The sequence below is a fragment of the Pelophylax lessonae genome (genome assembly GCF_965119305.1).
Source record: "Pelophylax lessonae genome assembly, chromosome: 6".
In the NCBI taxonomy this organism is placed as follows: Eukaryota; Metazoa; Chordata; class Amphibia; order Anura; family Ranidae; genus Pelophylax; species Pelophylax lessonae.
Window position 1 is genome coordinate 187,212,673 of NC_138773.1, and position 23,429 is coordinate 187,236,101.

Here is a 23,429-nt window from a genome sequence, read left to right on the forward strand (position 1 = left end):
AATAATTGGGATCTGTCTGTTCGTAATACCTCTTTAATAGTAGATTCTAAAGAGCCCTGTTCATAACCTTTGGTCAGAAATCTCTCTTTAAGGACCTCTGACTGTTGGAGGAATTCATCGTCACGAGTACAATTTCGCCTGAGCCTAATAAATTGGCTTTTGGGTACACCATTCAGCCAAGCCCTATGGTGGCAGCTATCTACCGGTAAGTATGAATTACGGTCGGTGTCTTTGAAGAATGTACTCGTGACAAATTGGTTATTAACCAATCTAATGTTTAGGTCTAGAAAATGAATGGTATTATTACTAGACTCATAAGACAGATGAATGCCCCTTTCATTGGTATTTAAAAGGGACATAAAGGAGTCTAAAGATACAGAATCCCCCTGCCATAGGAGGAGGATGTCGTCTATATAACGAATCCACAAAACCAACTCAGGCCTATTTTGTGGATAGACAACATCCTCCTCCCATTTGGCCATAAATAGGTTGGCCAGGCTAGGGGCAAATTTTGCCCCCATAGCAACACCTCTTTGTTGCAGGTAAAACTGATTGTTAAACCAAAAGTAGTTATGTCCGGTAGCGAACAATAACAGCTCCAAAATAAAATCACGTTGTAATGGTGATAGAGATAAATCATTTTTTAAGAAGTGTTCCACTGCTTCAAGCCCTAGATTGTGTGGGATACAGGTATACAATGATGTAACATCTGCCGTTACCATAAGATGTTCACCTTCCAACTTGATGTTATTTAGGATGTTAATTACATCACGAGTATCTTTGATATAAGATGGAGTTTTGTATACCAAAGGCTGTAGGTAAAAGTCAATATATTTACCTATGCGAGAAGTGATGGAATTAATCCCGCTTACAATGGGGCGACCAGGTGGACGAATAGGATCTTTATGGATTTTCGGAAGGTAATACATCACTGGTATACGAGGGGCTGTAGGGACCAGGAATGATTTCTCTTTTTTGTCCAAAATATGATCTCTATATCCCTTATTGATTATTTTGGCCAATTTCCCCTTAAACTGAGACGTGGGGTTATTGGGCAATTGTGTATAGGTGTCCTGATCACTTAAAATCCTGTCCATTTCCTGATAATAGTCCTGTTTGTCCAACACTACAATTCCGCCCCCTTTATCAGCGGGGCGGATAACAAGTTGCTTCTTTTCACATAAGGATTTTAGACCAGACCTCAATTGAGGATGTGAGTAAGGTCTTTTGATTGGCAGATCTGCAAGATCTTTTAATACCAAGTCCTTAAACACTGTGACAGAAGGGGCCATAGGGCCAGGAGGATTAAATAATGAAGGATTTGACAATCCAGAGTGTCTAATACTAGAGTATTCCGTATAGGAAGTAGATCTAGGATTAGAAAGAATGTACCGTTGTACATTGATCCTACGAACAAATTTCTGAACGTCGATAAACGTATTAAATTTGTTCATAGGCTTTGATGGAACGTACTTTAAGCCTTTATCTAAGGTGTATAACTCCTCTTTAGTGAGTTCCACCTTACTAAGGTTAAAGATACCGGAACCAGTTATGTTTTTTGTTTTTTTCCTCTGGATCCGCCACCCCCCTCTGGTGCCTCTCTTGACTCGGGGCCCCTTTTCCCTTTGTTGGTTTCTCGGGGAAAATCCCAATTGTGACTTGGACCAGGGCGTGGTTGATTATAGTCAAAGGGAGACATATTTCTCTGGTCATGTGTCTCCTCTGTATAACGGGGATCTTCATCCCTATGTGGTGGCGGTGGTCTCAAAGGGGAAAACCTATTATAAGTATTAACACCATAACGATTATGAAATTGTTGTGGAGTATGTACCTGTTGATAATATGGTCTCATGGATACCCAGCCCGTAACCCCTCAATCACGAGACAATCCACACAGGTGTTGAGGGTTAACCATGCAGAGCTTAAACTGTTTATTACATTCCAAGACAACAGTTACACACAGCTAAGGGGCACTCCCCTTAGCCCTGCAAGGGGGGGGGGGATGAGACAAGGACCAACCAACAACCAATGAGAACTGAACATTTGTACATTTGAAACTGCAAGTCTTAATACACACCCCCTGCGGAGAGATGTCTCCAGCCCAGCTCAGGCTATTGTCTGTATCATGAATCCACACACTTAGACACAGGAACAGGAGGAGGGGGGGGGGGATGGGCTGTAACATTACATTAACTCAATGGCATGAGTCCTGCCATCTTCCTTTGTTCAGAGGATGAATAAAGAGGAAATAAAATGCAATAAAAGTGCAATGTCCCAAACTCATAGGAAAATGACACAAAGGGGTTTACAATCCAGGGACAGGGTGATCCGTCACAGTGCTCCCCCCTTGTGGAACACTCCGGCAGACCCGGCTTGACCCTTTTCAGGTCAACTTGGGGATGTCCGGATTTAGGTTAGGGGCTGAGTTCCATTTGCCGGGACAACCCATCAGCGTTGCCATTTTGCTTCCCAGGCCAGTAGTGGATGGTAAAGTCAAAAGGCTGCAGTGCCAAACTCCAGTAGCTTCTGGCCCATAGTCTGTCGGTAGGAGGCTTGCGCACAGTCCCCTCCAAAACACACAGTGACAGTGGGTTCTGTCACAGGTATCTTCTTCACTTCTTTCACCCTGAGCCTGTTCCGACCCAACTGACACTATTTGTTCTGTCATATTGAATGATCAAGACCACAAATATTGCAGTGTAAGAACAAGTTTACTGCTTTTGAATTAGGAATAAACAAAAGTATACAAACACAATCATAGATAATGCAAGGGTTGCCAATGAGGTAGATCCCAACCAAGGATTTGAGTATAGTTCATATATTTATATATATATATATATATATATATATATATATATATATATATATATAAATAAATGTATATATACTGTATACTAGAGGATTGCGTTCAGCAACAGTAAAAAAAACACACTGAATGGTTAAGTATGCTTAGAGAGTGACCACAGAAAAAGAATGACTACACTTAATGATTAATGTAGGATAAACAGTATAACCATACTAGATCTACTGTCGGTGCACTCTGTGTACTAATGGAGGCCCCCTTTATTCTGAACTGCAATAGTCTCCTGAAGAGTGAGGCCTCACTAGTCTTCACTGGTAAGGAATCCAATAAAGGTGATGATGATGATGAAGAACTGTGATCCCCAAAGTAGTCAATAATTGTAATCCACAGAAAGGAATGTAAAACAGATGTTGATGTATCTCAACAGACTAACAGCCTGGGACTGGATAGAGGGCTTAAGGCCTAGTTCACCCACCTTGCGCTATATATATGCCTGCAATGTTCAGTGGTATATCTATATTTTCATATATTGGCCCTTTTAAAGCGGAGTTCCGGCCTCAAAATCGACATAATCGATTTTGGGCCATCCGCTTGCTTTAGGTCACCTGAAAAACAAATGGATAGTTACGATTTTTTTTTTTGTTTACTTGATATTAAGGAAAATATACTCACCTTTCTTCCACTTCCTCCCTCTGTGGCCGCAGCCCGCGCCATCACTTCCTCCTTGCATTGATTCCTGGGAAGTGAACGTCATCGCTCCCAGGAATCAAAGCGCCTGCTCTGGCCCCGCTCGTCACTTCTGGTGCGGGCGCCTCATTCCCTGCCAAACAGCTTCTGGGCATGCCCAGAAGCTGTGGAGGGATGACGCGCCCGCACCGGAAGTGATGAGCGGGGCCGATGCAGGAGCATTCTGGGAGCAGAGGACACGGAAGAGGACACAGAAGAGGATGCGCGGGCTTCAGCTGGCTTCAGCTGCCCAGCACTGGAGAAGAAATTTTCAAGGTAAGTTTTTCTTCTAAAAGGTAAGTGCGACCCGTGAACGTACAGAGGCTATCCATTGTGGTATGTACTAGCCCTGACTGTCCCGGGGGTATTTTTAGCTAAATTTCACCCCGCGAGGCCGGAACTCCGCTTTAAGCAAACAGTTTGGCATTTCTCCCCTGACTCAGCCTAGGTCTGTGATTAGTGCAGATGTAGATACTGGATGTCTCTCACCCAAACCAGGAACTCCGCTGCCACCAGGCCCCGCTCTGCTCAGCGTCTCCCTCAGCCTGTCAGATGACCTTCAGCTCGGCCACACTCCAAAGACTCCTCCACGCACTCACACCACCCGCTTCAGCTCTGGTGTCCGCCACTAGGCCTCCGGCCTACTCCTCTGCGATCCACAGCAGCTCTTCCCCTTCTTTACAGCACGCTGTCCTCAAGGCAAGAGAGTGAAACTAACTCCCGCCCCCCTTTATAAAGACACTCCCAGCAGGCTCCGCCTGTCACAATGCTCCCTGGGAGAAGAGTCTCTCTACATAGCAGTCTACGATCCTGGCTCCTCCCAGAGATCCCCAGAACTAGATTCTCCTCTATTACTTTCTTGGGGACAACCCATAATTTTAGATTTTTTCATTTTCAATATTAATGGTACACAGGTCAGATTGAGAGGGTGTAACAAAATGTGGAAAATATAAATCTGTTATTAGATTATAAATATAAATCTAATAACAGTGGGAAACAACAAAATTTATGAAAAGCAAAAGACTGCATACACTTGAGAGATTAGCTCTTAATTGTTGCAGCACAATATACTGTAATTGCAGGTATACTGAACAGCCACACAAATATCCAGTGAATATTTTAAATGAACAGACGCACCAAGAGCTGTTTTGATAAAAAGCATAAAACAAAACTTTACTGGATATCAAAATACATAAAATTCCTTACACATACAATTTACCATAACCATTACACAAAATACCAAGACTTATGCCCCATACACACGTGCAGATTATCTGAAGACTTTTGTCTGCAGACTTACCAAAACCATATAATATGAGGTCAAACCTAAACACTTTCAATTTGTATGCAATCCGGCAGGCCCTTGCACTACATAGAAAAGGTAAGTCTGCAGACAAAAGTCTGCAGATAATCTGCACGTGTGTACGGGGCATTAAACATACACTCCTATTCCCAATATGCCAAAATATCAAATAATACTTAGCTCTGGTAGTTGAATGTTAACAGCTTACACTGGATAGCTGGAGAAACAGGACAATAAAAAAGCAGTCTGTCCTTCTCTGTCAGCGCGGGAGGTCGCGAGTGGCCGGCAGCCTTTAGAGCCGCCGGTCACACACACTGGCTCCCCAGCTGACGAGCGGGGGCGGTAGCACGCCGCCGGTGGCGTGAGCTCGCTCCCTAGAGTCACCTGAGCGAGCGACATAGTACTGCCTCGCTTTGCCCAGGAGCGCCTGCCTGCCGCAGTAAAATTGCGGTGGGCGGTCGCTAAGTGGTAATCCAGTTTTAAAAGCATTTGCAACATGCAAGCAGTAGGGAACACTTGTTAGGTTACTTTCATGGCCCTACCCCACGCCAGCACACAATGGGTTAACGCCTCCTCTGGAACCCACAGGACCACCTCTTCCTAGCTAAATAAAAGACATCCCCTCTCCACCTGAAGTGTTCTTTTTGGGTCATGCATCAGGCCACCTGTTGTTTGCAGTAGGTAAGTACTTTGGTTGCTGCAAGTATACCCCCCCCCCCCCCTTCACCTACACCTCCAGGTTCAGCCTCACCTGGAGTTAGTGAACTTTGCAATGTCACCATTGGCCATTCCAATGGGTTTTTCCCTGTCTTGTATAGGCAGGGCGCTGCACTGCTCTCCTAGCTTTGTTTTTAGTCTGAGAGCAGCTATGGATGATGTCACAGAGGGCGGAGAGAGACGGGAAGCATGGGATAGTGACGGCCAGTTACCAAGCAACAGCATGAACAGTTTAAAGGCCTGTACACACAATAAGAAAATCGGAAGTAAAATTTAGTACGATAAACAATCTGCCAATTTTCTGATCGTTAACCACTTCAGCCCCCCTTAATGACCAGCCCATTTTTTTGAGATACGGCACTACGTTACTTTACCTGGCATTTGCGCGGACGTACGAACCTGTACCCATAAAATTTCTATGTCCTTTTTTTCCACAAATAGAGCTTTCTTTTAGTGGTAATTGATCACGTCTGTGTGGTTTTTTTTTAGAGCTAAAAAAACAAAAAAAGACAGACAGTTTTTTAAAAAATGTATATATATTTTTTACTTTAAGCTATAAAACCCATCCAATGAAGATATGTAAAAAAATCAAACGTATTCATCAATTTAGGTCAATATGTAGTCTGTTACGTATTTTTGGTAAAAAAAAATCCCAATAAGTGTATATTGATTGGTTTGCGCAAAAGTTATATCATCTACAAACTATGGGATAGATTTATGGAATTTTGAATGTTTTTACTAGTAATGACGGCAATCAGTGAGTTTTTATTTTTTATTTTTAGTAGGACTGCGACATTGCAGCAGACAAATCTGACACTAAAGGCCCGTACACACGTGCAGATTGTCGGCCGAAAAGCTTCGGCCGACGACCGATCGGCCGATTTTAGGCTTGTTAGTATGATGCTTCCGACAGCCGACAGCGCACTTTCGGCCGAACAGAATCTGTCGTGCAAGCATTAAATTTTTTGTATGCCGACACCAGAGCTGCCGATTGTTCACTAGTCAGTACAGATTTCGGCTGACAGACAGCAGATTAGCAAGACTGGGCATGCTCAGAAAAGAAAAAAAGAAAAAACACAAGCAAAGTTAACCATCACATGACATCACTTCTGCAGTCGGCTGTAGTCGGCGGACAAAATTCTTGTGCAGTCTTTTGCACTTTTCAACAGACACGACAGCCCGGGGACAAAAGACGGCCGATCGTTTGGCCGACGATCTGCACGTGTGTACGGGGCATCAGGCTATGTGCCCAGTGTGTCTGCTTTATATATAAAAATGGCATTCCTTAACTTATTTTAGAGTGCCCTCGACGCTCACGTTACCGCCCGCCGTTCCCTCCCCTGAGATTTCCCCCTCCCCCCCCCCCCGCTGACTTCAGTCGGGAGGGGAGGCAGAGAGCAACGGGCGGTTACATGAGCACCGAGCAGTGTTTAGAAATAAGATATAGAACAGCATTTTTTTTTAGTAAAGCACACACACTGGGCACATAGCATTATCGAAAAATGTGGATTGCCTGAAAATGACAAATTTTAAATAAAAAAAAAAAAAAAAGTTATTTTAGCAGCAGGAGGCGAGGGGCAGGCACTGACAGGCGAGGGGGCATAGAGGACAGAGGAGAGACAGTGGATGACAGAGGCATGTAAACTGACCACGGTGTCAGGGCTCGGCAGCTATGATAAACCGCGGTCAGTTTACAGAAGGGAGGGCAGCACCAGGCAGGATGAACCGGGTATTTTCAATTATAAAAGGGACCAAATTACACAGCACAAGCACTAAGCTGTTAATCGTGCTTTAACCACCTCCCATCCATGCTACAGCCTATATACGGCTGCAGCGCGGACTCACATTTTCGGGAGGCCGTTTTTAAACGGCCTCCCAGAAACAGTCTCCCCGCGCGCTCCTGCGAGTGCGCATCGGGGAACATCTGTGTCGGCCGTGTCCCTTGGACACAGCCGATCACAGATCGTGGTGAATGGCCAATCACAGCGGCCATTCACCACGTGATCGGACCGTCCAATGAGAGATGATCTCATATGTAAACATATGAGATCATCTCTCATCGCCAGCGCTCCTTCCTCACACGGAGACTGCAGTGTGAGGAAGGAGGGAGAGCTGCCCAGCGCCAGGGACACAGAAAAAAGTGATCAGGGCACTGATCACCAGTGCCCTGATTACAACAAAGGTACACCAAACACACCATCAATGCCCACAGTGCCCGCCATCAGTGCCCGCCATCAGTGCACACAATCAGTGCCCATAGTGCTGCCAGTCAGTGCCCATCAGTGCCTGCTCATCTAGGCACTGATGAGCACTGACTGGCAGCACTATGGGCACTGAGTGTGGGCACTGATGGTGCTGCCCATCAGTGCTCATCAGTGCCGCCCATCAGTGCCATCCGTCAGTGTCAATCAGTGCCACCCGCCAGTGCCCATCAGTGCCGCCCGCCAGTGCCCATCAGTGCCGCTCGTCAGTGCCCATCAGTGCCGCTCGTCAGTGCCCATCAGTGCCGCCCATCAGTGCCACCTCTCAGTGCCCAGCAGTGCCACCTCTCAGTGCCCAGCAGTTCCGCCTATCAGTGCTCATCAGTGCCGCCTATCAGTGCTCATCAGTGCGGCATATTAGTACCTCCTCATCAGTGCCACCTCATCAGTGCCCATAAGTGCCACCTCATCAGTGCCCATAAGTGCCACCTCATCAGTGCCCATCAGTGCAGCCTATCAGTGCCGCCTCATCAGCGCACATCAGTGAAGGAGAAAAATGTATTTATTTTCAAAATTTACTCGCAGAAAATAAGAAAAACTTTTTTTCCTGACAGACTCCATGGCAGCATACGTTTGGGTAGGCCCCGCCTCCTCTCCTACCTCATAGGACCCCACTCCCATAAATCTTTGCTCCCTTTCAGCATCAGTGTTCTTTTTTCGTCCTCCTCATACATACGGTGTTATGTTCCTACTATTTTCAAGTCCTATACCTTGAAGCAGATTGGGTCGTGGAGACTCCGATAAGCCCTGGCTATTAGCAGGGTATGGAGGGGGCAATGGAAGAGACCCTCAGCAGGATCGCTGTGGTCTGGCCGAGAGAGCCCTGCTGCCGCGGGTGGCCTTATTTTGCCCGAAGACACAGTCCGGTGATGTGCCTCTGGGACCCTTCTCTGCTTGGGCAGGGTGGTAAGCCCTGTGATGGGACCTTTTTCTTTTATTTTCACTTCCTGTGTATGCTAATGCTAATCTTGTTGTTGGGCTGTTTTACTTACTGTTTGCGGCTTCTCACATATTTCATTCCTCCTTATTGTGTCAGTTTGCGTGTCTGTCCGGTGGCTCCCGGTCCCGCCACGGCCGCGATTCCGGCCGCTGCTTCCGGGTTGCGCGGCTCTTCTGCGCATGCGCAGTTGCTGCCGGTCTCTGGGCTCGGTGCGCATGCGCGGGGGTGACGCGTGACGTCACTAGCGCATGCGCAGTAGCGATCGGCGGCCGCGAGGCGGCATATTTAAACTCCTTAGTGTGTCAGAGCTGGTGGGAAGGTCGGCACGTTATACAGCCTCCCCCAGACTCTGACTGGCGTTCTAAGGTATGATTTCTTTCCTTTTAAAGGCATTTTTGGCATTATTTTAACTTGGGGTAAGGTCTAAGTTATATTTGTATCCTTTTTACTCAGCTGTGAAGAGTTTCTTTGCCCATCTGTTATATCAATTATGGACACATCTCCGCCCCCTAGTGGCCAGCCCGCTCATACCAGGTATGTGCTGGACATTTAGGGGAGGGGAGGGAATCTTTGTGTGTTTTTCTCGTTTATATCGCTACATGTGTCTGTCTCCAGCTCTTCCAGGTCTGACCACCAGCCTAGCGCACGCAGCGAAGACAGACATTCAAAGTCGCATCACCGGCACTCCTCGTCTAGGTCCAGGCGTAGCTCCCCCCATAATAGGGGACGTGAAGGCAAATCTTCTGGTTCCACACATCATGGCCGTTCAGAGCACCCGCATGGGAAGAAATGCTGGGGTTGTAGTACCATAGTAACTGACGGCTCTTCTCTGTGTAAACCCTGTTATACCCAAGCCACGAGTGAAAGGGAGAAGTCGGATCATCATATTAAGGAGGTGGTGCGCAGAGTCCTCAAAGACTCTTTAGCCGAGCTACAAAAGCCAAGCACTTCTGCAGGACCATCCCGCTCTCCGGAAAGAGATCTTTTGGTTCAGGATCCTTTTGAATCCTCTCAACCCAGCCATCCTTCTATCCTTCCGTCAGAGTCCGAATATGATTCAGATGACTCCGGTTCAGGTTTTGAGTTTAGCCTTGTCTCCCCTCTAGAAAAGGCGGTGAGAGAAGCCCTTGAATGGGAAGATCCGGCTGTCTCCTCCCCAAAACAACGAAAATATTTCAAGCAGCTATGCAAAGAGCGCTTGGACTTTCCATTTTTAGGGGAGTTGGGAGACATAATTATGGAAGAGTGGAGCAAAGTGGAAAGGAAGAATTCTCTGACCACAAAAATGGCGAAGTTGTATCCATTCAAACAAGAAAAGGTGAAGTACCTGGAATCTTCCCCAAGTGTGGATGCAGCTCTGATGCGTTTGGTCAAGCATGTCACCCTTCCAATGGAGGATACAGCCTCTTTTAGGGATCCGTTGGACAGGAGGATCGACGCTGACCTTAAACGAGCGTATCTTTCGGCCGGCATGGCCTGTAAGCCAGCTTTGGCTTTGGCTACAATTTCAAAGGCCATGGAAGTCTGGATTAATGCCCTCGAGGGCACGCTTGGAGGAGTTTCAGAAGAAGTGCTCCAGAGCTCCCCAATCCGGGAGCTGAAGATGGCTGCGGGTTTTCTGGGGGAGCCTTTTGGCTCGAGTTATGCTGGCTTCGGTTACGGCTAAACGCGCCCTTTGGCTTAGGCCTTGGGTGGCTGATGCTGCTTCCAAACAAGCATGGTGCCGAATTCCCTTTGAGGGTTCTTCCCTCTTTGGGAACAAATTGGATGCAGCCATAACTCGGGCCACGGGTGGAAAGTCTGGGTTCCTCCCTCAGGATAAACGTCCAGGCGCTCAGAAGCGCTCTTTCCCGAGAAGACAAGCCACCAATCGTGCCAGGGAAGCTGGCAGCTACAGACCAGGCAAGTCCTACGGAAGAGGTTGGAAGTCAAGGCAATCCACCTTCCAGAAAGGCTCTAAAGGTTCTTCGTCTGGTGACCGAGAGGCCACCAAATCCTTTTGAGGTTGGGCCCGTCCAGGCCTTCCCGGTAGGGGCCAGGTTGCTCCAATTTCGGGAGGTCTGGGCGGCCTCGATCCAGGATCCCTGGGTGTTAAACATCGTGTCTCAGGGACATTCGTGGGCGTTCGACAACGTTCCCAAACCCAGGTTTGTCGCAACCTCACTTCCTCCTTCGGCAGAAAAAAAGAAGATTCTTCTCGCCTACGTGGACTCCTTACTGGTTCAGCAAGCTGTTGTGCCGGTTCCCGAGGGAGAACGAGGTTTGGGAGTCTATTCACCTCTGTTTCTCGTCCAGAAGAAGAACGGCACCTGGCGTCCGGTAATAGACCTCACTTATCTCAACAGGTCGATCCATCAAGAAAGGTTCAAAATGGAGTCCCTAGTCACCATACAACATTCGATTCTCCCAGGAGATTGGTTGGCATCGATCGACCTAAAAGACGCGTACTTCCACGTTCCTGTGGCAAAAGAGTACCATCATTTCCTCCGGTTTGCTGTAGGTCATGCTCACATGCAATTTACGTGTCTTCCCTTCGGGCTCTCAACTTCGCCTCGCACGTTCTCGAAGACCTTGCTGGCAGTTGTTGCTCTCATCAGGACCAGAGGCATCAGATTGCATCATTATCTGGACGATCTCCTCCTTCTGTCCCAGGACAAGCATCAGTTACTCTTACATCTGGAGCAAGTGACATCTACGCTTCAGGAATTCGGTTGGATTCTGAATCTAGAAAAGAGCCATCTGGTGCCTACGCAGTCGCTGGTATTTCTTGGGGCACTGTTCAACACGGTGAAGTGCACCATTTCCCTGCCAGAAGAGAAAATTCCTGTAGTCCAGAGCAGGGTGTCTCACGCTCTCGCTGCCTCTCGTCTCACTGCTCGTCAGTGTCTAAAGGTAGTAGGGACGCTTGTAGCCACCTCGCCCATGGTGAAGTGGGCTATGTGGAAGCTGAGACCCTTCCAGAAGGGGTTTCTCCAACAGTGGACGACGGAGAATCTGTCACAAGTTATTCACCTGACTCCATTCATGAAGGGATGCCTTCCCTGGTGGTTACGCCGTACAAATCTGACCAACTGCCACTCAATCGCTCTGATTTCCTGGATAACGATAACCTCCGATGCCAGCAGTACCGGTTGGGGAGCCCACTGTCTGACCGAAGTGGCACAAGGCAGATGGAACTTCCCAGGTCACGGAGTAGTGTCCAACGTTCTAGAACTACGAGCCGCCCTCAAAGCACTCCAGGCTTTTCACCATCTAACACAGGGGGCTTCAGTGCTGTTAAGGATGGACAACACCACGGCAGTGGCTTATGTCAAGAGGCAGGGAGGAACACGCAGTTTGTCTCTCCTCCAAGAAACAGAGCCGATCATGACATGGGCTCAGCATCATCTGGCCAATCTTTCAGCGGTCTTTGTTCCGGGAGTGTTGAATGTGGAGGCAGACTTCCTATCCCGTTTCCAACTAGACAACAATGAGTGGTCCCTCCATCAGGAGGTGTTCAACTGGGTGTTGTCCCTGGGGATTTCGCCGGAAGTGGATCTGTTTGCGAGTCCACGCAACAAGAAACTTCGGAAGTACTACACGAGATTCAGAGATCCTCGAGCTTTCGGAGTGGATGCTCTCACGGACAGGTGGAACTTCCAGTCTGCTTATGCATTTCCGCCAGTACCAATAGTACTCCAATTCCTGCGGAGACTAAAGATGGAGGAAGTAGAGATCGTGGCAATAATCCCCTTCTGGCCCAACAGGCCATGGTTTCCCCTGCTGTCCCTTCTGAGCTTCAGGGATCCAATCCCTCTACCTCTCAGGTCGGACCTTCTATCTCAGGGTCCTACTCTGCACCCATGCCCTGCACGGCTGCACCTCAGGGCTTGGTTTTTGAGAGGGGGAGGTTGGAAGCTCTCGGATGTCCAGAGGAGGTGATTCCGACTCTCATGAGTTCAAGAAGACCTAGCACCAACAGGGTATATGAAAGGATATGGGCCAGGTTCGTGAGTCATCAGGCCCAGAGGTCAGGTCCAGTAGGTACACCTACTGTTCAGCAGATTTTAAGTTTTTTGCAATCTGGTCTGGATCTGTCCCTCTCGGTTAGTTCTCTCCGGGTGCAAGTATCCGCCATTTCAGCCTTCACCGGAATTCAGTGGGCAAGTCATCATCTGATTCAGCAATTTTTTAAGGGAGCAGTCAGGCTTAGGCCTCAGAGAAGGCCGAGATTTCCAAAATGGGATCTTCCATTAGTTTTGGACTTTTTTTCTTCAAAGGATATTGCTGCCACGTCTATCAAGGAACTTACGTTGAAGACAGCATTTTTGGTGGCCATTTCCTCCGCTAAGAGGGTCTCCGAGATACACAATTTGGGTCACAAAGAACCTTTTTTGACCTTTTTTCAAGACAGGGTGGTCCTTATCCCTATGCTGGGGTCAAATCCGAAAGTGACCTCTGTCTTCCACGAAAATGCTAAGATAGTTCTTCCCACCTTCAGAACTGATGAGAATTCTTCAGTCCATCCTCTAGACGTGGGCAACACTCTAAGTCAATATTTGGAGGCCACATCCTCCTTCCGCCAATCGGATTTCCTTTTCGTTCTGCTACATGGCAAAAAGAAAGGAATGCATGCATCGTCCAGAGCAGTGGCTGCGTGGATCGTTCAGGCTATCCAATGGGCGTATAGAGCAAAGGGCTTGGCTCCTCCAGAGGCGATTACAGCTCACTCTACAAGAAGCGTCGCTACGTCTTGGGCAGCTTCCAAGCATGTCGCACCTGACGTGATCTGCAAGGCAGCATCTTGGTCATCTGTTAATACTTTTCTTTCCCATTATTGTTTTGAACCTGTTGCTTTGTCTTCCGTTAATTTTGGCGTTCAAGTCTTGTCAGTTGACAGTGCCAATTAAAGTTTCTTTGTTCAGCATCTTCCCACCCGGGAGTGTATAGCGAGTTATTTCCCAAACGTATGCTGCCATGGAGTCTGTCAGGAAAACGGAAAATTGTTATCAAATACTTACCGTAATTTTCCTTTCCTGATGGACTCCATGGCAGCAGGAGTCCCCTCCCAATTCCTGAGTAGGCTAGTTACAGAACACTGATGCTGAAAGGGAGCAAAGATTTATGGGAGTGGGGTCCTATGAGGTAGGAGAGGAGGCGGGGCCTACCCAAACGTATGCTGCCATGGAGTCCATCAGGAAAGGAAAATTACGGTAAGTATTTGATAACAATTTTCCGTTTTTTTCAACATTTTCTGTCTTTTTTCTTTTTTTTTGTAAAAAATAAAAAACCCAGAGATGATTAAATACCACCAAAAGAAAGCTCAATTTGTGTGAAAAAAAAATGATAAAAATTTCATATGGGTACAGTGTAGCATGACCGCGTAATTGTCATTCAAAGTGTGAGAGCGCTGAAAGCTAAAAATTGGTCTGAATGTGAAGGGGGTTTAAGTGCACAGAAGGCAAGTAGTTAAAGGAACATCATTTCCATTGAGGTTCCTTGTGGTAAAACTAGTTCTTCTGACAGCAGTTGCTTTCGACAGAAGGATGTTGGAGATTGCAGCACTTTCCTGCAGGACAGTCACTGAGTACACAGCAGGAAGACTTTCTGGCCTATCCTCAAGTCAGCACAGGACTCCCTCCCTGTCGCAGTCTAGGTTATCGAACACTTCAGTTGGGAAGGGGCTGTCTTTTATTTATCTAAGAAGAGGTGGTCCTGTGGGTTTCAAAAGCGGCGTTAGCTCATTGTGCGCTGACGTGAAGATAGGCCAGGAAAGGAAAATTACGGTATCTGATGACAATTTTCCCTTTTTTTGATGGCACTGTACTCCAGCTAGAATAGCCAAAATGATCCTGATCCACTCTGTTCTTAGCTTTAGAGGAAAAGGGCAATATATATATATATATATATATATATATATATATATATATATGGTTGACTTGCCCAAAGTGTGTTGTCTGTGGATTACGATCTATAGGGATGATTAGCATTGTCTTATAGGTTAATCTTTATAAAGACTTGTGGGAAGCTCATAGCTACCAACAATTGCCCATGCGTAGAAATTTTTATCTCTTCGTTTTGAAGACGTCAAATCAAGGATCCGTGGGACACTTGTCAATGGACAATTAACTGACTGCTATCCTGGAGGATACCTGTGACAATTTTTCTTTTAATCTTGGCCACTGTGGCTAGATTAGCCCCCCCCCCCTTCCTAGCATACCTCATGTCTCCTGCACTCCCTACAGATTTCTTGTAGACGCCCTCCATGCTTCCCTTCCTATTCTCTCCCCCTTCCTATTTTTCTGGTGTTTTTTTTTTTTTCCCTTCTCCTGCCCAATTCTCTTTATGAATCTGAATATATGGCTGATTGGACTACTTTTGTTAGTAGTATCGGTTTACTTTTTCCAGTTCCCATCATGGTTACAATTTTGTCAGGGCTCATTGGATACCACCATGCAACAGGCAAATTGAACATTACTCATCAAATGTACTGGACTGCATGTCTTTAACACACTGACTAACTCTTTATTTGTACAAAATGTACCTACTGTATGTTTGTTGGATACTAATTTGCATATGCTCATTTGCTATATAAGCATATGACCCCAGTACGATGCCCTCTTTATTTCATTCTTTCTTCTGTATACATTGAACCATCTATGTATGTTATAATATACATCTTTCTACATTAAAAACGTTTGATACCAGAAAATAGGGGAATATAAGCTGTATAAATTACAGGTATCAGTCAGTACTCTTTCGAGCAGGGAGACCTGAAATAATAAAGCAAATTTGAAAGCAAAAAATGGATTTACACTAGATGTGAAAGTTAATTTTTTAAATTTGATCTTGCATGAATTATTGATCAAGGTTCAAAATGTAACTAGACTTAGAAATGGCTATATCTTTGTACATTACGGTGTGTATATATATATAGTTTTCTTAGCTAAGATTTTAAAGTGACAAAAAGTAACAGATAATGGTTTGAGACCTTAATAGGCAGAAAAAACAAGTAGGCTTCTATCTTCTGCTTGGCTTTGTAGACAGCATGCTCTGATTCTGTCTTCCTGTGATCTCTGTCCCCTCCCAACATTTCACCAACTAGAAAATTATACATCAGCAGTGTGCTGCTTCCAAATACCTGCTTGGATCTAGAGCTGCAACTACAGCTGGATGTCTACAGCCAAGAAGAAAGGCATGGAATCAGATGAACTTATCTTCTTCGTGAATGGCAAGAAAGTAAGTATAAAATTGTTACTTCTATTTTGTTAAATTATTGGCTTATATTGAAGAGCTTTTGATAAGATAACATGCAACGCAATTGACTTTTGCTGGGCATGAATAGTCTTTAATGTTGATTTGTTTATCCAAATGTTTTTTTTTTTTCGATTAATTGCATTGCATTACTAGTGTGAACATGTAAATCTTTCGCTACTTACTGTAATACATGTCTTTGCTGACAGTTAACAGGCAGAGTTGCTCAAACAAAATGAAATCCTGTATATAACTTTTGCCTATTTGTGTGTGTATTTTTTAAGTTATTAACATTTCGCAATATATTTATTTTATCCAAATAATATATATATTTTAATGAGTGCACTTTAATGACTACATTTTCTCTAGTTAAAACTGTATGGATGAATTCTTTAGCAATAGTTTGGGCCCCTATGGTAGGAGTCCTTTTAAAGGCCAGTGTCACCCAGAAGTAAACTTCAGTTTTTTTATCTGAGCATCATTGTGTAATATGCTGGATTCTTGTATCTCTCAGACTTTACAGGTTTTTTTAACCATATCTTTCAACTATAAATAAAGAGATGCAGTGGTTTTGCTGCACCAAGAAATATTGTACCTAAAGAATAGTTTGAGAGGACCTGTGAATTGCATGGTTACATGCCAAAAACTTTGTGTATCACGCTCTGAAATATGATGCTAATTTAACATTGTTCTGAACTAGTTCCCTAACTTTAAAATGGTATTAAACCCAAAGCCAAAAATATAATATATTGCAGCTTACCAATCATTAGATGTGGAGGCTGTATTAGTTTTCTATTTTAGGCTTTTCCACTCTGTTTTCCAGCCAGTAACACACTTCCTGTATCAGTGAGTGCAGACGTGATACAGGAGATGGTCAGAGACTGAGGACATGATACAAAAGATGGTCAGAGACTGCAGACGTGATACAGGAGATGGTCAGAGACTGAGGACATGATACAAAAGATGGCCAGAGACTGCAGAAATGATACAGGAGATGGTCACAGACTGCAGACATGATACAGGAGATGGTCAGAGACTGCAGAAATGATACAAGAGATGGTCAGAGACTGCGGACATGATACAGGAGATGGTCACAGACTGCAGACATGATACAGGAGATGGTCAGAGACTGCAGACATGATACAAGAGATGGTCAGAGACTGCGGACATGATAGAAGATAGAAGAGCACTAGGGGGGGGCAGGGACCACAGGGGAACCAGAGAGCACTGGAGGAGCTGAAGGTGACAGGGGGGGACTGGAGAGAATTAGGGGGGTCTGGAAAGCATTGCAGGGGGTTGAGAGCGCGGTGGGTGGAGAGCACTGGGGGGGGGCAGGGAGCACTGTGGGGGAGGGAAAACCAGGGGGGCAGAGAGCACGGGGGGAGGGGTCGGAGAGCACTGGGGGAAGAGGGCATAGAGCACAGGGGGGGAGACAAAAGATCACTGGGGAGCCAGAGAGCATTGGGGGGTGGACTGGAGAGCACTGGGGGAACTGGAGATCACTGAGGGGGGAAGCCAGGGAGCACAGGGGGTGGATAGCACTGGGGGAGCCAGAGAGCATGTGGGGGGGGCTGAAAAGCACTCGGGGGAGCTGAAGAGCACTGGGGGGACTGGAGAAGGGGGGCTGAAGAGCATTGGGGGGGGCTAAAGAGCACTGGGGGGGACTGGAGGGTTGGGGCTGAAGTGCACTGGTGGGGGGGGGGCTGGACAGCACTGTGGGGGCATCAAAAGAAGTTGGATAGGTGGATCGATGGGGCAGCTGCATATAGAGGAAATTATCTTTCCATATCCCTCCTGCAGCCGCTGAATACCTGAAGGGAGAGGAGGAGAATCAGGCATTCAGCTGCAGGAGGAATATGGAAACATCATCAGTTACCCAAAATGCAGCTGTCCCACCACTCCACCTATCAAGAAACACAGGGAGGCTGCTGGGGCATCCACCTTCTTCCACCCCCCCGCGAGCAGTGCGGACTGAAGGAGCTGCTACTGCAATTGCCTTTACATAGAGATGCGGGCCGGCCGGCGGCGCTGGCCTGTGCGTGGCACCCGGGGCTTGTCGCCCCCCTCCTGAACCCCCCCGTTGGTACGCCACTGGTGCACAGTATATATGAAAAGTATAGAAGACGGATCTGACTATGTTTGACTGATTTCGTGCATATCCAATAGTATTTTATTATAATAGAAATAGAAGATAGAAAAAAGACAAAAGAGAGAGAAAGTAATAAAGAGAAGAAGAGGAAGAAAGAAAGGGAGAGAAAAAAAAGGGAGGGGGGGGGCAAAGCAAAGAGGTCACCACTGGGGGAGCCTTAGAAAAGTAAGTCAGGACCATGATTCAGTAAAGAGTAGATATCAAGACACTACTTGGATCAAACGTAGTTCAGGTATTTATCTGAGAAGCGAAAGTTGTTTTTGTTATGGCATCCTTTAAAAGCATACAGCATTAGGAGACTCCCCAGGCCTGAACTGTATTTATTGGGCTGAAGGACACTGATATCTGCACTGGATGATGTCGCCCATTCCTTGGTGTCATATGGGGGAGTTCCCCATTTACATCAGCTTTCCCCCTTCACAGATTCCAGCCAGCACTTTAGAGTTAGCTCCCTTTACATCACTGTCCCCCAATTACATCAACTCCTTCAAATCAGAGTCATCCCATCCTATCAGAGCCCCCCTTTATACTGGAGTATCCCCCATCACAACAGAGCCCACCCCTATCACAAGAGAGTCCTTTATTTCCCCCATCACAACAGAGTCCCCCCTTCACAAAAAGCAATAAATTATGCTGTGCCTCCTGGTTCCCACCTTTCCTGCACCATGGAAACAAATGGTGTGGTGGATAAGGGCAAGGCACTGTGCAGCCATACAACATGGCACCAATGAGGCTGCAAACTGCCCCCAGCCCTTCTACTTCCTGATACCCATGTCATTGGTCCTGGGAGGGCACCACTGAAATCTCAGGGTGGGCAAAGAATCTCAGCACCCCCTTAGATCTGGCCCTGTTTATTACTGCTTCATACTTTAAATCAACACTTAAACAGAATCATCTACAAACCTGAAAACTAACCAATCCACAGTCCCTAAACCTAACCATAGATCTAAACCTTATTGACTTTGGCTAAATACTACACGTAACTAAATCTTGACCTAACTAATAAACCAACCCTTAAGCAAACCTTATAGCAATGCTGTCAGCACAATAAGTGCTAAAAAGGCTGCAGAAGTACAATGCATGCCCCTGGTGGGGCCTATACATACTTTTACATAACCATGCAGTAATATGCGGTACCCAAAATGGCAGGCCATTGTATGCCAGTTTTAATAACTCCTGCAAATGTCAAAGGCTGATCTGTCCAGTCCTGCCTTCCTTATGCTTCCATTAGATTATCCTTATAATTAACAAGCTTGGCAACAAATGAGAATGTGCTAAGGATTGGGGGGCAGAGGCGGGAAGATCCACTTGACAGCAAAAGAGCTAACTCTTTCAAGAGCAAAAGTAGCCTCTATAATTCTTTCATTTTTTTAGGGGTTGGGCTTGTCCCCTTAGTTCCAGTGAATGGAACTCTTAAGGCGTCCGCATACCAAGACATTTCAGACAATTTCATGCTCCCAACTTTGTGGGAACAGTTTAGGAATGTTCCAACATGACTGCACACCGATGCACAAAGCAAGGTCCATAAAGACATGGATGAGTGAGCTTGGGGTGGAGGAACTTGACTAGCCTGACCTCAACCCGATAGAACACCTTTGGGATAAATTAGAGCGGAGACTGCGAACCAGGCCTTCTTGTCCAGCATCAGTGCTTGATTCCCTTAATTTCCATGGATTTCCTCTCATACCTGTTTTGGCATAGGACCAGAAGTGAAAGTAAATCTCCCCAACTGGACAAGGATCACTCCCTTACTCTATCCAAATGGGGGGGGGGATGTTTTGCCTATAGCTCTACTTTAAGTAGGGAAGGCTGCAGTGTAAGCTGCCCAAGATGGGGAATATATTGAGTGCGTATGAGGTCCTTACATACGACACAATGTTTTTTTACCATTTTCTTGTGAAGAAATCAAGGTGGTTATGTGCTTTGATTTTAGAGGAAGGTGTCTTGAGATTTTGCATACTTGAGGGGGCCGTGGCTGAAAAAAGGTTGACAAATGCTGTACTATCACTTAAAGAGACATTGCTTACTTGCTCTGTGCTATGGTTTTGCACAGAGCATCCTCAACCCTCCTCGTTTCAGGTCCCCCGCCAGCGCTCCTGGCTTCTCCTCTTCAGCCAGTGCCATAATAGCAAACCACTTGCTCTGGGGACACTGGTGTGTGCTTGCTCCTGAGCTCTGCTCTATGTCCATAAGACAGACAGAGCTGCGGCTCAGCGCTGCCCCCACTCTCTCCTCATTGGCTCAATGACTGCTGTCTCAGCCAATGAGGAATGAGAGATCCGGGAGAAGCTCAGCTTTCGTGCAAATTGCTGGATGGAGAAGAGCTCAGGTGAGAATTAGAACTTTTGTTTACTTGGAATATGCATGCATGTTAATTGCAGTCATGTACACTACTCTAGACACACGACAAATCCCATGGTCCATAGTCCATCTCAGGGCCAAGCAAAAGGGTATGCTCCTACAAACAGTTGGACCATGGAGAACAAAAATAGCCATCCTCTAACAGGAAGTTGGTTCTCAAAAAAAAAAAAGGAATTTTAAGACTTGGGGGCAGAGGTTCATCTTCCAGTAGGACAACGGCCCTATACATACAGCCATAGCTACAATAGAATGGTTTAAATCAGTCATGTCCAACATGCGGCCCGGAACTTTAGACAATGTGGCCCACTGCTCCCTGACAATTTTTTATTTATTTTTTTGCTGGGGAGGAAGGAAGTCAAGTCAGGGGCACGGCCACAGCGGCTTCCAAATAACTGTAGGCAGAGGCTGTCTCGGAGGGAAGGGGAGAGGAGGGGGGAGGGGTGAGTGCCGTTGGATTACAAACAGAGCGGGGATCTCCTGCTTACCAGGAGGCCACTGTCATACGAAGCCCCAACTCCTGGACCAGCTCCTATGATAGACAACACATTGGTGACGTCTATCATAGGAGCCAGTTCAGGAGGTAAGATTCATAAGACAGCGGTCGCCCGGTAAGCGGGAGTTCCCCGCTCTGTGTAATCCAGCGGCTCTCCTCTCTCTTCATTGCAGGCTGCATTGGATGGGCACGCACTGGTGAGGCTGCACTGGATGGGCATGCACTAATGAGGCTACATTGGATGGACACTGATCAAGCTGCATTGGATGGGCATGCACTGGTGAGGCTGCATTGGATGGGCACTGATCAGGCTGCATTGGATGGGCATGCACTGGTGGGGCTACATTGGATGGACACTGATCAGGCTGCATTGGATGGGCATGCACTTGTGAGGCTGCATTGGATGGGCACTGATCAGGCTGCATTGGATGGGCACACACTGATGAAGCTGCATTGGAGGGGCATGCACTAGTAAGGCTGCATTGGACAGGCACGCACTGGTGCGGCTGCATTGGATGGGCACTGGTGCGGCTGCATTGGATGGGCACTGATCAGGCTGCATTGGATGGGCATGTACTGGTGAGGCTGCATTGGATTGGCACTGATCAGGCTGCATTGGAAGGGCATGCATTGGTGAGGCTGCATTTGATGGGCACTGATCAGGCTGCATTGGATGGTAATGCACTGGTGAGGCTGCATTGGATGGGCACTGTTTAGGCTACTTTGAATGGGCACGCACTATGCCGCAAGTGCTGTGCGATCTCCCGGCTGCCGCAGGAGACTTAGGATGTCTGCAGTCAGTGACAGAGCCGCTGGTTCCTGCATAGTTCCGGCTCTGTCACAGGTGGAGTGATATGAAATGCACACCGCCTGTGACAGGAGCCATACAGGAAGCAGCGGCTCTGCTCTCTACTGCAGCTGCTGCTTCCTCCAGCAGTACCCAACGTCATGACCAGCAGTACCCACATGACCAGCAGTAACCGGACCAGCAGTACCCGCCAGCAGTCTGAAAAATAAGTAGAAAAGGTATGTGCATTAGCGTGCGTAAATTGTTGCAATATGTTTTTTAATAACTAGTTGTATTTCATCATAATATGTCATGTCCTTGTTCGTACATGTATGAATAAGAACATGACATTTTCTGGCTGCTTAAGTCATATGTGCTAGGAGTGCAACTAGCCCCCAGCACATAACTATAAATATCCCAGCATGTGCAGTGTTTCTGACTCCTACCACCATGACCACTTCAAATCACTAAAGTAGTCATGGTGGTCAGAGTGTTCCTTTTAATATCTCTCAGAAGAAGTAAACCTCTGTATACTGATTCCATTTCATTTGATCATCTTCTACCTTAACTATAGTATATATTTTATATGCGGCCTGAGAAAATTTCTCTACACTCAATGTGGCCCAGAGAAGCCAAAAGGTTAGACACCCATTGTTTAGATTAAAGCATATCATGTGTTAGAATGGCTCAGTAAAAGTCCAGACCTAAATCCAGTTGAGAACCTGTGGCAAGACTTGAAATGTACTGTTTGCAGACGCTCTCTATCCAATCTGACAGGGCTTAAGCTATTTTGCAAAGAAGAATTGGCAATAATGTCACTCTTTAGATGTACAAAGCTGGTAGAGACATACCCAAAAAGACATGCAGCTGTCATTGCAGCGAAAGGACGTTCTACAAACTATTGACTCAGGGGGGCTAAATACAAATGGACGCCACACTTTTCACATATTTAATTGTAAAAAAAATTGAAAACCATTTATTATTTTCCATCCACTTCACAATTATGTCACACTTTGTGTTGGTCTATCACATAAAATCCCAACATAATACATTTACATTTTTGGTTGTAACGTGACAAATGTGAAAAAATTTCAAGGGGTATGAAAACTTTTTCAAGGTACTATATATACGATTAGACTACATTGTATATATTTTATATGCGGCCTGAGAAAATTTCTCTACACTCAATGTGGCCCAGAGAAGCCAAAAGGTTAGACACCCATTGTTTAGATTAAAGCATATCATGTGTTAGAATGGCTCAGTAAAAGTCCAGACCTAAATCCAGTTGAGAACCTGTGGCAAGACTTGAAATGTACTGTTTGCAGACGCTCTCTATCCAATCTGACAGGGCTTAAGCTATTTTGCAAAGAAGAATTGGCAATAATGTCACTCTTTAGATGTACAAAGCTGGTAGAGACATACCCAAAAAGACATGCAGCTGTCATTGCAGCGAAAGGACGTTCTACAAACTATTGACTCAGGGGGGCTAAATACAAATGGACGCCACACTTTTCACATATTTAATTGTAAAAAAAATTGAAAACCATTTATTATTTTCCATCCACTTCACAATTATGTCACACTTTGTGTTGGTCTATCACATAAAATCCCAACATAATACATTTACATTTTTGGTTGTAACGTGACAAATGTGAA

At 46.1% G+C, this 23,429-nt stretch overlaps 1 protein-coding gene across 1 annotated transcript in view; it reads left to right on the forward strand.

Annotated features, from left to right (window-relative positions):
- The first annotated feature begins 15,863 nt into the window (after window positions 1-15,863).
- Window positions 15,864-23,429, forward strand: part of LOC309557969 (aldehyde oxidase-like) — a 196,987-nt gene continuing 189,421 nt past the window's right edge. Inside the window, exon 1 of the mRNA XM_082260857.1 lies at window positions 15,864-15,968. Within this exon, the coding sequence (XP_082116983.1) occupies window positions 15,903-15,968 (66 nt within the window). The 5' untranslated portion in view covers window positions 15,864-15,902. The remainder of the gene's footprint in view (window positions 15,969-23,429) is intronic.